The sequence below is a fragment of the Hippopotamus amphibius genome, chromosome 7, assembly GCF_030028045.1.
Source record: "Hippopotamus amphibius kiboko isolate mHipAmp2 chromosome 7, mHipAmp2.hap2, whole genome shotgun sequence".
Lineage (NCBI taxonomy): Eukaryota > Metazoa > Chordata > Mammalia > Artiodactyla > Hippopotamidae > Hippopotamus > Hippopotamus amphibius.
In genome coordinates this window covers 15655610-15673632 of record NC_080192.1, presented here as the reverse complement: position 1 = coordinate 15673632, position 18023 = coordinate 15655610, and the positions used below count along the sequence as shown (strand labels likewise).

General features: G+C 38.5%; 1 protein-coding gene across 3 annotated transcripts; it reads left to right on the top strand.

Moving 5' to 3' along the window:
• The first annotated feature begins 2907 nt into the window (after positions 1-2907).
• TMEM263 (transmembrane protein 263) lies at positions 2908-17693 on the top strand. 3 transcript variants are annotated; one of them, XM_057740560.1, is made up of 4 exons: positions 3466-3759; positions 5756-5805; positions 13423-13492; positions 16548-17693. In XM_057740560.1, exons 3-4 carry the CDS (start codon positions 13429-13431, stop codon positions 16832-16834), a joined length of 351 nt encoding a protein of 116 aa, XP_057596543.1. In that variant the 5' UTR covers positions 3466-3759; positions 5756-5805; positions 13423-13428; the 3' UTR covers positions 16835-17693. The 3 variants fall into 3 exon arrangements, with proteins under 3 accessions (XP_057596544.1, XP_057596543.1, XP_057596542.1); XM_057740561.1 differs by lacking the exons at positions 3466-3759; positions 5756-5805 and adding an exon at positions 2908-3062; XM_057740559.1 differs by lacking the exon at positions 5756-5805 and having other exon boundaries at positions 3468-3759.
• The last annotated feature ends 330 nt before the right edge of the window (positions 17694-18023 follow it).

Below are 18023 nucleotides of genomic sequence, written 5' to 3'. Positions count from 1 at the left end.
CAGAGAAAGAAGAACCAAGAATAGTCCAGGTAATGGTGCCAGGAAAATCTGCCTAGCATTCATGCTGGAAAGGTCACATGTTAAGTGGTAACAAGAAAACAGAGTTGCTTTCCACCTCTTCACATGCTACCAGGACAATCCATAGATCCTTCTAACCACCCAGATCATATTTTAAAGTGACAAGATTATTTTATTTCTCCTTTAAAGTCTGGAAAACTAAAATATCTTGATAGTTTCAGAACAGTGGCCTAAGTGGATTTAAGTCGATGCTTTGAAAAATCAATGATTAGTAACATGTTCTTGGACTGGAAGAATCGACATCTTGAAAATGACTATACTACCTAAAGCAATTTACAGATTCAATGCAATCCCTATCAAATTACCAATGGCATTTTTCACAGAACTAGAACAAAAAATCTTAGGATTTGTATGGAAATGCAAAAGAGCCCGAATAGCCAAAGCAATCTTGAGAAGGAAAGACAGAGTTGGTGGAATTAGGCTTCCTGACTTCAAACTATACTACAAGGCTACAGTGATCAAGACAGTATGGTACTGGCACAAAAACAGAAACATAGATCAATGGAACAGAATAGAGAGCCCAGAGGCAGACCCACGCACATACGGGCACCTTAACTTTGACAGAAGCAAGAATATACAATGGAAAAAAGCCTCTTCAATAAGTGGTGCTGGGAAAATTGGACAGCTACATGTAAAAGAATGAAATTAGAACACTTCCTAACACCGTACACAAAAATCAACTCCAAATGGATTAAAGACCTCCATGTAAGGCCAGACACTATAAAACTCCTAGAGGAAAACATAGGCAGAACACTCTATGACATACTTCAAAGCAAGATCCTGTTTAACCCACCTCATAGAATAATGGAAGTAAAATCAAGAATAAACAAATGGGACCCAGTGAACTTAAAAGCTTTTGCACAGCGAAAGAAACCATAAACAAGACAAGAAGACAACCCTCAGAAAGGGAGAAAATATTTGCCAATGAAGCAATGGACAAAGGGTTAATCTCCAAAATATACAAGCAGCTCATGCAGCTTAATACCAAAAAAGCAAATAACCCAATCCACAAATGGGTGGAAGACCTAAATAGACACTTCTCCAAAGAAGACATGCAGATGGCTAACAAACACATGAAAAGATGCTCAACATCACTAATCATTAAAGAAAACCAAGTCAAAGCCACGATGAGGTATCACCTCACACCAGTCAGAATGGCCATCATCAAAAAGCCAAAAAATCTAGAAACGATAAATGCTGGAGAGGGTGCAGAGAAAAGGGAACCCTCCTGCACTGTTGGTGGGAATGTAAGCTGGTACAGCCACTATGGAAAACAGTATGGAGCTTTCTTAAAAAACTAAAAATGGAACTACCACATGACCCAACAATGCCACTGCTGGGCATATACCTGGAGAAAACCATAATCCAAAAAGAAACATGTACCACAACATTCATTGCAGCACTATTTACAATAGCCAGGACATGGAAGCAACCTAAATGCCCAGCGACAGATGAATGGATAAAGAATATGTGGCACATATATACAATGGAATATTACTCAGCCATGAAAAGGAATGAAATTGAGTTATTTGTAGTGAGGTGGATAGACCCAGGGACATCATACAGAGCAACGTAAGCCAGAAAGAGAAAAACAAATACTGTATGCTAACTCATATATATGCAATCTGAAAAAAAATGGTATTGATGAATGCAGTGACAGGGCAAGAATAAAGATGCAGATGTAGAGAAGGGACTTGAGGACACGGGGTTGGGGGCGGTGGGGGGTGAAGGGGAAGCTGGGACGAAGTGAGAGAGTAGCACTGACATATATACACTACTAACTGTAAACTAGACAGCAAGTGCGAAGTTGCCACATAACATAGGGAGATCAACTCGATGATGGGTGATAACTTAGAGGGCTGAGATAGGGAGGGAGGGCATATGGGGATATATGTATAAATACAGCTGATGCACTCTGGTGTACAGAAAAAAACTGGCACCACAGTGTAAAGCAATTATATTTCAATAAAGAGCTTAAAAAAAAGAGAAAAAAGAAACGCCAATGATTAGGCTGAAACCATAAACTATATTTGGTCCACTCTACTTAAGACCTGGCTCAAAGGCAGCTTCTTCCAGGATGCTTTCCTAGGTTAGCATGTCCTTTTCTGGGACTTGTCAACAGTTACCAATCAGTTACACCCCCCCCCCCCGATTATTTTGCATTCGAAAAAACACTTTGTGAGGTTATTTATTAGGTATTTATTAAACACATATTAGTGTATGTTTCGTCTTGCTACCCAAACTGTGAAGGAAGATGTCACACCTTAAGTAGGAATGCAGTTTATAAATCCCTTTTACACCCACTAACTCTTTTGATTCTCTCGGAAAACCTGTGATGGACTTAATGACATCTTCGTTTTATAGGTATAGAAAGAGAGGCAGAGAAAAGTTAATAGATACCTTTTATCTAGTTCAGTATCCTTTTCGCAACTTCTTTACGCCTGGAAACTAGCCGTGAGGTGGACGTCACAACCCCCACTCTGAAGCGCAGGGTGAGATGCCTCACCTCACAAGGAAGGGGTTTGGGTGCAGACACTATCCTCGCACCGCTACACTCCTCTCAACACCGTCCAGAACGGGGAGCAGAGCCTCGGCCGAGGCAGGGAGACCTCGAGCGGCGCCGCGACGGGGATGGGGTGGGGGTGGGGATGGGGCGAGAAGCCAGGTTTTCTGATTTCCAGCTCGCTTCTCTTTTCACTGTTAACACCCACTCTCTTCAGCGAATTTCTAGCGCCTGGCGAGCCCTCGGCGCTGCGGTGAGCCGTGGGTGACGACGATGAACCGGAGTTCTTACTTTCAAGAGGCTCATTTCTAGGGCAGGGGAGATGTCAAACAATAATAATAGTAACAACGACAACAATAATAAATGAGAAGTGTCTGTCGTCACTCCTGTCACCTGGACAGTACACAGAGGCTCGTAGCGAGCCCCGACGTGACAGACTAAGCGAGCAGGCGCAGCGCGTCACTCCCCTGAGGGGAGACAGGTAAGGGAAGGTCGAGACACCGGGGGGAAGAGCCGGAGAAACTGGCGACCATCCCATCTTCCCTAGGGCGAAGCTTCGGAATTCCAAGCGACCGTTCCTGATGGCGGAACGGAGGCTTCTGGGAGCCTGCGGCGTTACCGCTAGGCTCGCAGGGCCGCCGCCTACGGGTTCCCGGGGCTCCGCGCCCCTCGCCCGATCTGATTGGACGGCGGGGGAAAGGGGGCGGGAGGTCCAGAAGGAGGCGCGCACAGGCAGGCCAGGGATTCTCGCGTTGGCACCCAGCGAGCGAAGGGGCGGGAGTTGGCCTGCCGAGAGAAGGGGTGGGGGGAGGGCATCGCGCGTGCGCATGTCGGGAGGGGACAGGCTGGGGGCTGCTGGGAGGGCTGGGCGGTTCGAGAAACGGGTGGGCGTGTGCCGGGTGGGCGCGGGAGGGGCCCGGGGTGCGCGTGCGCGTCGGAGCGCGAGCCGCGGGAGGAGGCGGGAGCTGAGGAGGCGGTGGAGGGGGCGGGTCGCGTCCGGCGCCACGTCCGCAGCCAGAGGCCGCCGTCGCCAACCGTGTCTTCTGGCTCCACAGCCAGAGGAGGCGTCTCCGGAGCCCGCAGCTGCCCCGGGCTGTGCCCGCCGCTCAGGCCTCCTCAGCCCTCCTCGGTGCTGCCCGCTCCTCCGCCCGGCCCCGCCGCTGGCCCCCGACCCAGCGGTGAGTTAGTCGGGCAGGGAGGGTAAGGGGCGCCGTCCCGGCTTCCTGCCCTCCTCTCTGTTGCCTTTTTCCGTTAGGTCTTCTGCACCTCACCGCCTCCCTGCCCGGGCCTGGCTGCCCGGAGAGGGGCCTTTTGCTGGGGTGGGGGGGGCTGGATGCTTAGCGGGGAAGGGGGAGGGGCGGGACGAAGTTGGGGGTGGGTGGAGGTTCGCTGGCGCGGTACCCCCTTGTACGTGTCTCTGACTCCCCCGCCGTGGTTTGAGACTGGGGACTCTGCTTGGACGCTTCCGCCTGACTTCTTAGCTCATGGGGTGTCAGGCCAGGGAAATAGGGGTGGGAGGGCGTCAGCAGCCTGGGAGCGGAGAGGGATGTGGCAGAGGGGCTGCATGCTGGGCTTCCCCGCCCCGCTAACTCCTAACCTGTTGATAAACCACTCTCTTGGGTTCAAGCACACGAGCCTTGGTCCCCAGTGAACATTCCCAGTGCTCTTCCCAGGTAGCTCTACCCCTAACCTGAACTTGAAATTGTAGCAATGGAGAGAGGCGCTGACGGCGCCGAGGAGGTGACTGGGGACTGCTGGAGCACGCATCAGTACCATCTCTGCCTCCCGAGTCTAAATAAAAAGCGTGCCTGCTATGCACACGCAGCCTCAAGACTGGTCCCCAAGCTCCCACTTACCACCAGATCCCCTCCTGAACAGATCGCCTCTTGTGTGTTAGAAGACATACGAATTCTGGAACACTGTAGGAGTGGGGGTTTGCGGGGTGTACAACGTGGAGCAGAGGGAGGAGGTGCTGAGCTCAGCCTTAGCTAGGGCTCCTCCAGGGTCATTCTCTGCCTCTCCTGCCACGTCACTCCCTCTGCTTTAAAAAAAAAAAAAAAAAGAGACTTGCTAGTGCCCAAAGGAATTGGGGGGGGGGGGGAGGGCGGGCAGAAGGGGCCACCGAGAAAGGTTTCGAAACACCTAAGAGAGTTTATTTGATTTATTCTGCTTGTGCTAATTCCAAATGAAAACACTTTATTTACTATCTGTGATTATTTGCTATATACTGTTGTTTAACCTTTAAAACTGCCATTGGTGTGGGTGCTCTAAAGGGCTCGCCAGGAATATTTATATCACATCAACAGGTACATGTCTGCGTGTATGTGTTCATGTTTGTTTTTTTTAAAGAGGGAAGAAACTTTTAAAAAAAACTCATGCGTCCTGTTTTTTTTTCATTTCTTTAGTCTTTGTTATAACATATATACTAGAAAGCAAGTTCAGTAAAAATATGCCCTTATGTAGAGAACATCGTTAGAAAAGTTTTAGTTCTTCGTGTGGTTTTTTTGTTTTTTTAACTCCAGGAAAATCTTTACCTTTTTTTGTTTCAGGCATTGAGTAGTTGTTTTGCTACTTCCTAAAGGTATTTTACTGGATTATATATAAACACCCCCAGATTAGGGCCTTGAGATGCTTGTTCAGACTGAAACTTCAGGGTCTAACACAATGTTTGACACACAGTAGGGACACAAATACCTATTGAACTAATGAGATAATGTAGTAAAAATGACTGGTGTATTGGTTATTTGGTTTGATAGCTTATTGTAATTATGCTTAATGTTTCATTTAAGGGCAACACTTAAAAATTACTATTTTGATACTGTCAGTTGTTACTAGGTATGTTTTACTGGCAGATTACTTTTTCTTTTCCTGCCACATTCTGTGCATTTCTTGTAGTTCACTTGCTGTTGATTTAATGGGCAAGGCTGTTTTTAAAAGCAGCCAGTTCAGGATAGTTGGTTAACTGGAGAAGCCTAAAAACAGTAAGCTGGTGTTTTAATATACACTGTTTGTTGGTGTATGTGAGTTACAGCTCTGTATAAATATATTTTTGAAACTCCTTGCAGTTACACTTGACAAAGAAGCTAAAAGATAGGAGTGAGGATGTGGCAAAGTTCCTATATATAGAATATGTACAAGAATTTAGCTAATTCATTTACATTCTTTTTCTTATAGGGAAATTGGCACTTACTGTTTCATAAGAAAGTTTTGAAGTGGCTTTGAAGGTAAACTGTTGTGCACTGTATTTTGTAGTTAGGCTTCATATACAACGTGTTAGTTTAACTTCCCTTGGTAAACAGAGGGGTGTTGAACCATAGGCACATTTGAGTACTGTTTTCAGATTTTGTTTTTATTATTAATGAAAACTTTGTATATAAAATGTTACAGATATCAGCAAACAACATTGATTCATCTATTTTCCTTAAAAAAAAAAAGAGGAGGGGAGGCATTTGTTTACTTATTTCTATTATTGGAAGAAATTACCCTCCAAGGAATAATGTTATAAATCCTTGCTCAATATATTTGCCAGCTGCTATATCTATGATACTGTTGTACTGGACAAGAATTATTTCTCCCTGTTCTAAAATGCTTAAAGGAACTGCTGATGAATTGCAGTCTATAGCAAAGAACTCTTTCACATTTCACAATTTCTTAAAAAAACATAGTTATGACCAGTTTTAGTTGGTACTGTACGTTTGTTCAGGTGTCAGGACCAAATGGTAAAACTGATTTATGTCCATAGAGTAAGTTAAATTATTTGTCCTGATCTAAAGGTTGTTTTCTGTCTTTATTGCCTTCCTTAGGAAAGTACGTTTTAAAATAGACATTTGTGTGCGTTATGAGTTCCTGTAGAGCAGACTCCTTTTGGTCTTTCAATGAAACTGAATTGATAAGTCCTGGTAAAGTATGTAACCACTGGATTGTAGACTCTGGCTTAGAGTAGTCCTCTGTGTGTTTAATCACACTGAAACCTTTAGTGCCTAGCAGGGTGCCTGGCACATAGCAGGGACCCAAGTATATATTGAGTTTAGGGCATATGGTTTGCATAGAATTTAATAATGTTGTTTAAGGGTAACACTTTTTAAATGGTCTTTTTGATACTTTTACTGTCAGTTGTTATTTGTCTTCACGTGTATACTTTAAAATTTTACTAAGACTATTTACCTCTTCCAGTTTTAGGAGATTAGGGGTGTATCTGTATTTGTCTTCACAATTCCTAATTTAAGAGAAAAAAATTTAATGATGATAAAGAACAAGATGGCAATATAAAAAGTATTTCTCCTAGTGATAAAGTGATAATATCCATAAAGAGGTAGTATCACTAAAAGTTCGGCACATATATGTGTGTAGAGGTTGGGAATGGTTTATGTGAGTAAAAAGTATAGATGGCACTACAGATAGTTAAGGATTTTAGCAAAAATACCTTTATAAGGTAACTTGGTGTCTTATAATCAGATTAGGGATTCAGAAAAATATATTCCATATACTTAGAGCTTTTACACAATTTTTATTACCCTAAGAGTTCTGTAGGAATTTTAATACTACACACTTGCTGTTAATATGAGTGATGTACAAGAAACTTAAACATTAAAAAATATATACAAAACAAAAATCAGTCTTTGTGGCCTCTTAGGCCTTTCAAAGCCAAGTTCTTCTGGTCTAGGTAGCCAGGCTTCTGGCCTGTACAACTCCAGATTTTCTATTTTATTGTTTACTGATAATCCTGTTTGTAACTATTGATAACACTAGTAAATGTAACTGTGAATGTAATTTAAGAGTGGAGTAAACTCAGGGGAGGTGGGAATGTGGTTGGGCAGGGAAAAGAGAGCTGGTAAATCTGAGAGTATACCCTAAAGAAGCTCCAGGCAAGAATGAAATTTCTTAAAAGTCTTAAAACTTACCTTAAAAAATTCCCAAGCGCTTTTCATTTAACTTTTTAATTAGTGTATATTTAAAAACAAAACTATTTTAAATTACTGTATAGTAAAATTCATGCATCATGTCTCTCCTGTGGTTCTTGAAGCCCCTGGCATACCACTGCCTATTCTTAAAGAAGTACATTTGAGGAATATGAATCTAGCTTAAGGTTTTCTTTCTTTCTTTTAAACCAAAAATTTGGACCATATATTGATAATGTATCTTTTCTTGTGATGCTTAAAGTTAATGTAGATACAAATGATATTTTTATCTCATTTATTCCACAAATACTCTGTGTCAGCCTAAAACCGAAACGTAATAAAAAAATGGTAAGAATATAAATAAGATTTTCAGACTGCAAATCAGGGAAAAGAGCTGTAAGAGTGGAGGTCTTGGTGTGCTGTCAGGAGGTGGGGGAGGTAGGGGAGCATAACCGTGAATAAGACTCAGTGATGTCATTTTCTCCAAGTCAGCATTTTGTGATTCAAGAACGTTGTTTTTTAGGTGATCAACTTGATTTGAGGATAAAAAACCTACAGTAACTAGGTAGTTGAACTGTATCATCTTTAAAAATATCCTTTATGGATATCACTGATTTCTAAGACTTAAAAATATGTATTTTTCTTTAATTACAAAATCATTACATGTTTATGGTAGAAAATCAAAATACAGATGTTAGGTATATATATTTCTCTATATATAGAAATACTATATATCTATTCCCCCCCATATATATAATTTTTACCCCCTAGTGGCAATCTTTGTTAACACTTTGGTATATTTACTTTCAGTCTTTTTATGTGCAGTTAAAAAAATTAGTATCATATGATATATATGCCTTTTATATCCTCTAAATATAATATTAACATTTCCCCATAGTATTTGATCTTCATAAATGATTTTAATATCTGCATTGTATGTATCTTTAGGAAGCTTATAAATTCATCTCTTGCCTTCCATTAAGCTGTACTCATTTGACTATTTATCTCCAGGTGTCTTTTTTTTTTTTTTCTGGCTTCTTTTGCTCACCTCTTAAATATGAACAGTCCAGTTAAGCTTATCAATCTATTCTGTTACTACTCTTCCCCTTGATCATATCACTCACCCCCTGCAGCTTTAGCTATCACTTTAGACCATTCTCAGGACCTCAGCTGTAATTCAGACTTCATGCTGAGTTTCAGGCTCTTTAAATCCAATTGCCTGCTAAACATCTGTGGATGGCCGGAAGGCATCTCAAATGCTGTTCAAGAACAAGTCCTTTCACTGAACCTATAGTCAACAATAAGGTGCATACTTATTTGTTAAGGGGGAGAGCTCATGTTAAGTGCTCTTACTGCAATAAAATAAACATTTAAAACAATGTCCAACTTCTCTCAGAAGTGGTTTCTCCTCTCCAGTCCTGTCTTCATCATCATTTCTATTTAGTTCCTCACACTAGAAATTTTACATCCTATATTCTCCTTTTATCTAACATTAACACCCAAGTTGCGTTCTACTTCATATAAAAAGTTCAAGTATTTAAGTGTCCACCACACATTAGGGCTCTGGGAATGGAGCAGTGACAAAACCAAGTTTTGTTCCAGTAGAGCTTACATTCTAATTGGGAAAGACACAAAGTAAACATATCTATCAAGTGACAGTAAGAGCAATGAAGATAGAGCAGTGTTAGGTGAAAATGATAGGGAAAGGAGTAGGAGGGTGCTAATCTATTATAAGGTGGTCAGGGAACACCTCTGAGAAGGGGACATTTGCACAAAGGCCTGAAGGAAGTAAGGAATCAAGCCATGTACATACGTTGGAGAAGAGCCTTTCAGGAAAAGATGAGCAAGGAAGCCCATGTTGCCAGGCTGGAGTGAGCAAAAGGCAGAGTGGTAGGAGATGCTGTCAGGGTATTAGATGTTTGGCCCTCGAAAGCGAAGGGAAGGACCCTGGATTTTATTCTGAGCAAAATAGGAAGCAGTTGGAGGGTTTTAAGCAGAGTATGACATGGCTAGACTGAAGGAAGAGCAAAGGTGGAAGCTTGGAGGCCAGTTAAGAGATTTTGTAGTCATCCAAATGAGAGATTATGATGGCTTAGCCAAAACTGGTAGCAGTGGAGGTGATGAGTAGTCGTTATGTTCTGGATTTATTCAGGCAACAGAGTTTACTGATGATTTGATGGGAATGTAAAAATAGAGGAAATCAAGGGTGAATCCTAGGGTTTTGGTCCAGACATTTATTTAGACAGGAAAAATTGGGAGAGTTCAGGCTTCTATTCCATCTCATTGGATTACTCAAGTAGCCACTTACTGTATTTAGTCTGTGTCCTTCTATCTGATCTTGCTTTAGTTAGCTTTTTAAAACATAGGTCTGACGGTGTGACTTGGCTGATGGCTCCCCATTGCCTACTGGCAGGAGAAATAAAGTCAATTCATACTGTTTAGATGAATTTGCATATATCTTTTATGCTATCATAGTACAAAGCAGCTCTAATTTTTTTAAATGATGGTCTTTTTCTTTTTTAAATTACAAGATAGAAATATGTGGAAAAGTTAAGTTTTTTTTAAAGGGTTCTGTATTAGGAGGAAAAGGTAAGACTGTTGGTAGGGATCTGTGGGATATGTACAGAAAAGCAGTTTTAAAATGTATGCAGTTACTAGTGCACCTGTTTTAAAACTCCAGCTAAAATATGTAAGATGTATGTGTATATATAATATCCCCATATTTCTGTACAGAATATTGGGACATCTCTTGATTAGTTGATCAGCCAGATGATCTCTTGGTTTACAGATACTGGGATCACATTGCTGAATAAGCTAGACAAAGTATCTCTCCTTTTGGAATTGACAGTCCAGTGGGGAAGAAAGTGGCTCCAAAATAGTTATTCCTCAGGAAAGGGCCACACATGCTCCTGGCCATTCTTCCAGGAGTTTCTGCATGTTTTGTTTTGTATTGTTAAATAGTACTCTCATCTTAGAGTTAGGGCTAGGATATCTTTAATTTCTATTTCTTGAACAGCAAGGATTTGATGAAGTTATTTTTTCCTCGGCCATATAGTTCATAGTCAAGTTGGGATTCAAACGCAGGCTCTCTGATCCCAGAACTTTAAATACTATGCTGTGTAATTTCTCATGATCTTACCATGATGATAAGTTAAAGAAATATAAACATGAATAGAAACAAACTTAACTTTCTGGCTTAAGGGAGTTTTAAAAATAAGGCAAATCAATTAGGAACTCCTTCTCCCAGTAATGCATCAGCTGATGCTCTTGTGTGTGTTTTTTTTTTTTGTCAGAGATTCCATCTTTACTGTTACTTTTAAAATCTTAAGTGTGTGGGTTGATATGCTGAATTGACAAACCAGACCAGCATAAGAATAGGTGCTCTTGATCAGTGGTCTGAGTCGGGGATTTCATTAGTGCAACTAAAAGATATTTATTTAACGTATGCTGCTGGATGCTCTGGGGTGCAGTGAAGTCGCATGTTACACAGAGTTCAGGTTTTAAAAAGACATTTCAAGTTAAATTACATGAAGTTAAATTACCTTTGAAAAACCCCACTTTTCATACTACAACCTCTACTACCCTCATTTGCTACCAGTGTTTTATACCTGGATTATTGAAATATAGAAGGAAGTATGAATGACTTTTTATTTGATCATTTGGTGCTTAAAAGCAATAGGAGTCATAAAGGAAATAGGAACTTCCCTGACCCTCCTTTGACCACTTAAAATTAGTTCTGATAAATGTTGTGATACCTGTGAACCTTGAAAACATTGTTTATTCTCTGATTGGTCTTTCTGTCTCTGTTCTTGCTTTCTGATTGCTTTCTGATTTCTACTCACATAGCCTGAATGATCTTTAAAAAGTGTAAATCAGAACACATTACCCCTCTGGTCAGTGCCTTTCACTAGCTCCCCATCTCACTCAGAGTTAAAGCTAATTGCCACCAAGGACTATAAGGGCCTATGTTATCCACACCTCACTCTTTGACCTCCTCTCTTACTGCCCTTTGCTGCAGCCCCTGCCACATTTTTCTGGCTGTTCCTTCTTGTTTGTCGTAAGCTCCTACCTCAGGACCTTTGCTTTTACTGTTTTTTCTGCCTTGAGGGCTCTTGACCCAAATACCTTGTATCCCTACCTCCTTTGGGATGCCACCACCACGAGGCCTTCACAGACTCTGCCATTTAAAATATCACATCCTCTCCCCCTTCATCCCTTTTTCTCTATAGCATTTAACACCATCTGATATACAATATATTCTTTGCATATTTATTGTCTTCCCCAGTAGACAATATGAGATGTTCATAATGGCAGAGATTTTTTGATCTGTATTGATCACAGCTATATCCTGTGCACCTAAATCATGACCCATAGTAGGTACTCAATAAGTTTTTAATTAATCAGCATATTAAAGTACATTGTTAGTTTTCACAGTATTCTTTTTTCCCCAGCTTTATTGAGATATAATTGACATATAGCATTGTGTAGGTTTAAGGTGTATAATGTGATGGTTTGATACACATGTATATTGAAAAATGTTTACCAGATTAAGGTTAGTTAACACATCCTTCAGCTCATATAATTACTTTTGTTGTTATGGTGAGAACATCTACTCTTAGCAACTTTCAAGTATACAATATAGTATTTTTAACTATAGTCATCATGCTGTACATTAGATGCTCAGAACTTAATCCTCTTATAACAGAAAGTTTGTACCCTTTGACCAACATCTTATTTCCCTTACCCCACACCCGCAGCCCCCATGCAACCACCTTTCTATGAGTTTGGCCTTTTTAGGTTCATATATAAGTGAAATTATATAGTATTTGTCTTTCTTTGTCTGACTTATTTCACTTAGCATAATGTCCTCAAGGTTCATCCATACTGTTTTGCAGATGGCAGGATTTTACAATACCCTTTAAAATCTCTATTATATATGTACAGATATACAATAATTTTAGGCTGCATGGTTTTATGACTAGGAAATACTTAGTTGACTACTGGTATTTAGTAGTCAAAACAACCCTAGTTTTCTGGCCAAGGAAGAAAGCTTTTAGACCAATCTTGACTTGTTTTAATCTTTACTTAGTCAAGTGAATATAAAAGCAAATATTTTAAGATAGTAAAGGAGATTGGGAAAAGAAAGTTTATGTGTTCTTCATACCAACGTAGCTTATTTTATTTCTTAGTTTCCCTTATTACTTGTACTTAGATGTAATCATAGTATATATATACTTTTATAGTAGATTTTGAATTCTTTTGCTACTTCTGTTTATAAGAGCTCTAAAAGTAACAGTAGAAAGTAATCAAAATCTCCCTTTTAGTGATTCAGATTAGTGCTGTCATATTTATAGGAGAAGAATGTCATGTTTTTGAGAAAATTTTCAGATAGACATGTTTTTTAGTTCATAGTATAGGTTTTTCTTTAAGTCTATTGTGAAATAAGTAATAGTTAACCAGTGTTCTATAGGAGGAAGCACTTAAAATTTTTGTCAGCTAACCCCCACCTTCCAACTTTCTTTCAATTAGTAATTTTGAATTTAAGTTGAAGCAGCAATAACAACATAGGGAAAAGCTTATACCATGCCTACCCATCCTTGCTTGAGTTGAGATAAGATTTATGTTGTCCACTAGTATAATTAAAAGTATTTCTCAAACACCACAAAGTAGGAGACAAACAAGGTGAGGTAGTCTTGTTATGGATGTTTTAAAATGTTGTTTATCAGGAATTCCTTGGTGGTCTAGTTGTTAGGATTCTGCGCTTTCACTGCCGTGGCCTGGGTTCAATCCCTGGTTGCGTGGCTCAGCCAAAAGTAAAAAAAAAAAAAAAAAGAAAAATATGGAAAATGTTTATCTGAATAAAGTTGAGTAAGTCTTAATTGAGCATATGATAAGAGGTAGTGTCAGATGTTGAAATTAAAATGAAATGTATGTATTTTTTAGGAGATCATGAATCAGACAGATAAAAATCAACAAGAAATCCCATCATACCTTAGTGATGAACCACCAGAAGGTAAGTATTCATCTGTAACACTAAGAATGAAAAAATATCCTAATGAATCAAAGTTCTGATTGTTTTTATTAAATTTAAAGTAACATAACCTCTTTTCCTTGTCAGTAAATGTGTTCCAAAAATACTTAAACATTTTTATCTTTTAATAAGAAAGCATAGATATTGGTGAATAGGGACATAATGTAACTGCTTTATTATATAAGATCTATCAGTATTTTTCTCTACTTCTTTATTCTTTTAAGACCATTTCACAAGTAAGAATATCCTTTCATTTTAAAGGGTTGGTTGGGGTGCAGAGGAATAATGGACTAGGTTTAGTTTTGATATCATGCATACAAAAACTCAATTCAGGAAGCACTTGAGATTTGTTAAACTCCTATTATTCATTATATTATAATGGGTAACTCTCTCTTCCTTTTTAAATACATGGCCTTAGGGTCTGCTTAATTTATTTTTTAGTTTGAAAATTGTGACATCAGGAATCATTTTATTCTTACCTTTACTGCAAAAATCTTTGGCAACACTAAATGCACACCTGCATGTCCTGACTATATACAGAAACAGACTAGCTGTTTTCTTTGCTTTGATTTTTAGGACTGGAACTCTAGAGTTTTGAAAAGAAAAGTTAGGGTTCAATGAGAAAGTTAATAAGGACTTGTGAGAAAGAAATCATGAAAGAGAGCATGTCCAGGAGCATGATTGTTAAGGAAGAGAACAGCCTCAGGAATGTCTTTATATTGGTAACCTGTTAAACAAAAGTAGTCTGCAAAGTGGATAATTCATATGGTGGTAATTAAGAGTACACTGTAATTTTAAAAGAAGAGTACACTATAATTAAAGAGATCCACAGCATTAATATTTATCTGATTTGACTAAGAAAAATTGTCTTCATTAAACGCATGTACACCAAATTTGGCTTAGCAGGATAATACTGAGGTATTCAGCATGAGGTAGTTATCTGTTTTATCCTCAAATCAGGATTTCCCCCCCTTTTCCTAGTGTTACTAACCTTGATTACAAAAGAATTACCACTTACGTAATCCTTTCCCTCATAATTTTATAACTAATATATTCCAATGCTTATCTATGTCTTAAGTAATTTATTTCAGCTTTTAAAAAATTTTATATTAACTATGCTTATTACTCAGTTTCAATTAAAAATTGGTTTTATAAATTTAGCCATTGCTATATCTTTATCAATGAGCTATTTTGACTAATCAGTGAGACTTTCTTCCTTGTGAAAGGTTGTAAAATCTCCAAATAATGAAAAGAAAATCTTACTCAAGGTAAACTTGTGCCTTGTGTATTTAAAGAAACTCGATTTTCAGAATTTTTTTCTCTTTCAAATACTGTCGGTTTCCCAACGTTATCTTCTCTGATAACCACATTCTGCTAGGATTTAGTAGCTTTGGTGATCTTAGTTGAACCTATATACCCAAGAATTTACATTCTTTTGTGAGATTATACCTTTTTAGTGGTTATAGCCTGAATTATATAGTTACCAAGTATTTTTTCATGAAGTTTAAAAATATAAAAATACCATTGCTCACATGTTGTTGCTGCCTGAGTCACTAGATTACGAAGGAGAAGAGATCTGTGTGTGTTTGAGGCTGGCAGAAGCAAATTTTTATGAAATCTTCCAGCTAGTCATTTTATGCTGGAGTTTGGGATTACATGCCAATTTGAGTGCCTCTGTTGAACAAACCAAACAGAAAAAACTCATGACAATAAATCTGAATTTCTCATATTGATGTTACCTTTTCTGGGAGTATATGAAGAGTTTTTACAAATTAAATGCTTAAATCATATACTCTTCTATAAAAATTGCTGAGGCAGTGGAAGTGTTAACCATAGCTCTAGCTTCTCCACATTAAAAAAAGATTCTATGTCGGTAACAGGATTTTAAGTGATGAGTAATTTTTCTATTTTTACATATAGATTAGCTGTTTAAATACATTATTAAGGAGCACATAGAATAGAAACCCAAGTATATTTAAATTAGTGGTTCTCAAATTATTTGGTCTCAGGATGCTTTACTTTCAAAAATTAAGGATTCCAAAGAGCTTGTGTCTTTGTTGATATTTGCCATATTAACAGTAAAAACAGTAAGTATTTTATTATAAAAAGAACTCAATAGGCCCATTACATATTAACATATTTTTTAAAAAATATGCAGCTATTTTCCAAAACAAACAAAATTGTGAACAGGGTGACATTGTTTTTTGTTTGTGGCTATGCCTTGCAGCTTGTGGGATCTTAGTTCCTCAACCAGGGATCAGACTCAGGCCCTTGGCAGTGAAAGTGTGGAGACCTAACCACTGGACCACCAGGGAATTCCCTATATTGTTTTAAAATTTTTGGAAATCTCTTTAATATTTGGATTAATAAAAGAGAGCTAGATTCTCACAGTAGCTTGTGTTTAATTTGTTGTGTTACTGCACATCATTTAGCTTCTGGAAAATTCTGTTTAGACTGGTGACAGAATGAAAAGTGAAAAGACAACTGACAAAAAAAAAAAAAAAAAAAAAAAAGACAACTGACATGTTAGTATTGTTATGAAAGCAGTTTTTACCCTGAAATGGTACTGGGGATACTCGGGGGTTCCTGACGATACCTTGAGAACCAGTGCTTTAAATGAAGACGGTTGTTTCAGTAATGACATTGAATTCTATCAAGGAAAAAAGGGCTAAATATATTTATCATTTTACTTTTTCATGCTCCTTTTAGGATATAAAATGAAGATTTTTTTTATTAACAACAAAACTGTAAATCAAGGAAACATTTAAAATAGTCTTCTATTTTATGAAGATTGTCTAGTCTGTAAAGCATTTCTTCTCAGATGATACTAAGACTTAGCATTGGACCAAGATATTTTAAAAATGTGTACAACTATACCCTTGAAGGAAGAGCTCTTTGTATCTTGATCAGATTTGTATTTATGTGGTTGACCTTGTCAGTACAATCTCCTGATTGCTAGGAAGTCTTAGGTTTACTCAGTGATTTGTACTGTTCTTTGACTTATATTTGACTATCTTATGATATTTTCTCTCATTAGGTTCAATGAAAGATCACCCACAGCAGCAACCAGGCATGCTGTCCCGTGTGACTGGGGGTATCTTCAGTGTTACAAAGGGAGCCGTTGGCGCCACCATTGGTGGTGTGGCTTGGATTGGTGGAAAGAGTCTGGAGGTGACCAAAACAGCTGTTACAACTGTGCCTTCCATGGGAATAGGGCTGGTGAAAGGGGGCGTGTCTGCTGTGGCTGGAGGTGTTACAGCTGTTGGGTCTGCTGTTGTAAACAAAGTGCCCTTAACAGGAAAGAAGAAAGACAAATCTGACTAAAACATGGAGATACACTTGCTCTCCACAGCATTATGATGCCAGTGGCATTGAATTGCTAAATTATGGACTACAACCAAGTCACCTGTTTTGGACGTTTATCTTCTAACTGCTGTGTTGAAAGTATTGATGACTGACTGGCTTTTGTTTAAAAAGAAGAGACCAATACTAGCACAGTGTATGAAGGTTTCTCGTACTTAAATTCCAGCTTTTTATCTGGTAAAATGTTACACTTATTCAGTTGTAACTGAAGATATGGTATATTTGAATATTTACTATATAAGTCTTTCAGTTTAACTAAAAATGTGAAAGTTGAATTTGGTGGATGATCTTTACGGTTCCATATGTGTAATGTGCCAGGTAACTCATCTGCCCCTTAAGAAGGGAACCTTGAACTACATAAACTGTACCTTTGATGTGCCTAATAGTTTCAGATGTCTTAGTTTTTTTAATAACCATAGTAGATTAGACCAAGAGGCATTCTTTTCTTATTTAAGATGGTAAAAGTAGCAGGAACTAGAGAAGTTTGAAAGAAAAGATTCATGGTTTTATGAGTGTTAACCGTCTTTTGTTAGATATGCATTATATTAATTTAATCATTGATGCCTTACAAAAGAAAGCATCTTTTCTAATACCCTGAATATGTGCAGTTCTTAGGATTATTATTATATATGCATTCTTTCAAAAGTTGTTTGTGAAATTCATTTTCCCTCAAGAATCTCAGGATTAGTGGGCTAAAGGCATTTCTTGCTCTCAGCAGATAAGATAGTGCTTGTTAACTGTCAGTAGTTATAACCAAATTGTATGCTTCAACCTGGGTTCATGCTCCAACATTAATAAACCTCACAGTGCCTAAGGAACATTTCTTTGCTGGTCAAAAGCTACATTAAAGGAGTTTCATAGTAAGGAGGAAAACATAAATCATTTTAAGTTCTTGAGAATTCCCTAAAGCATCCCAAGATATAAAAGTTCTTAACACCTATTTTGTCTCAAGGATGGATTAAATTATTAGCAATACCCCTTTTAAAAAACACAGTAAAAGCAACCACAGATATGTGGGGGCTGACTTTTAAATTGAATGGAGTGGACTCCATAGATTCGTTTTGAATGTAAGACATATGTAAGTGTTTTCAATGCTTGACAGGCTTTTAAAATGTTATCTTACAGTCTTTTAAAGCAGCTATAGACTTTG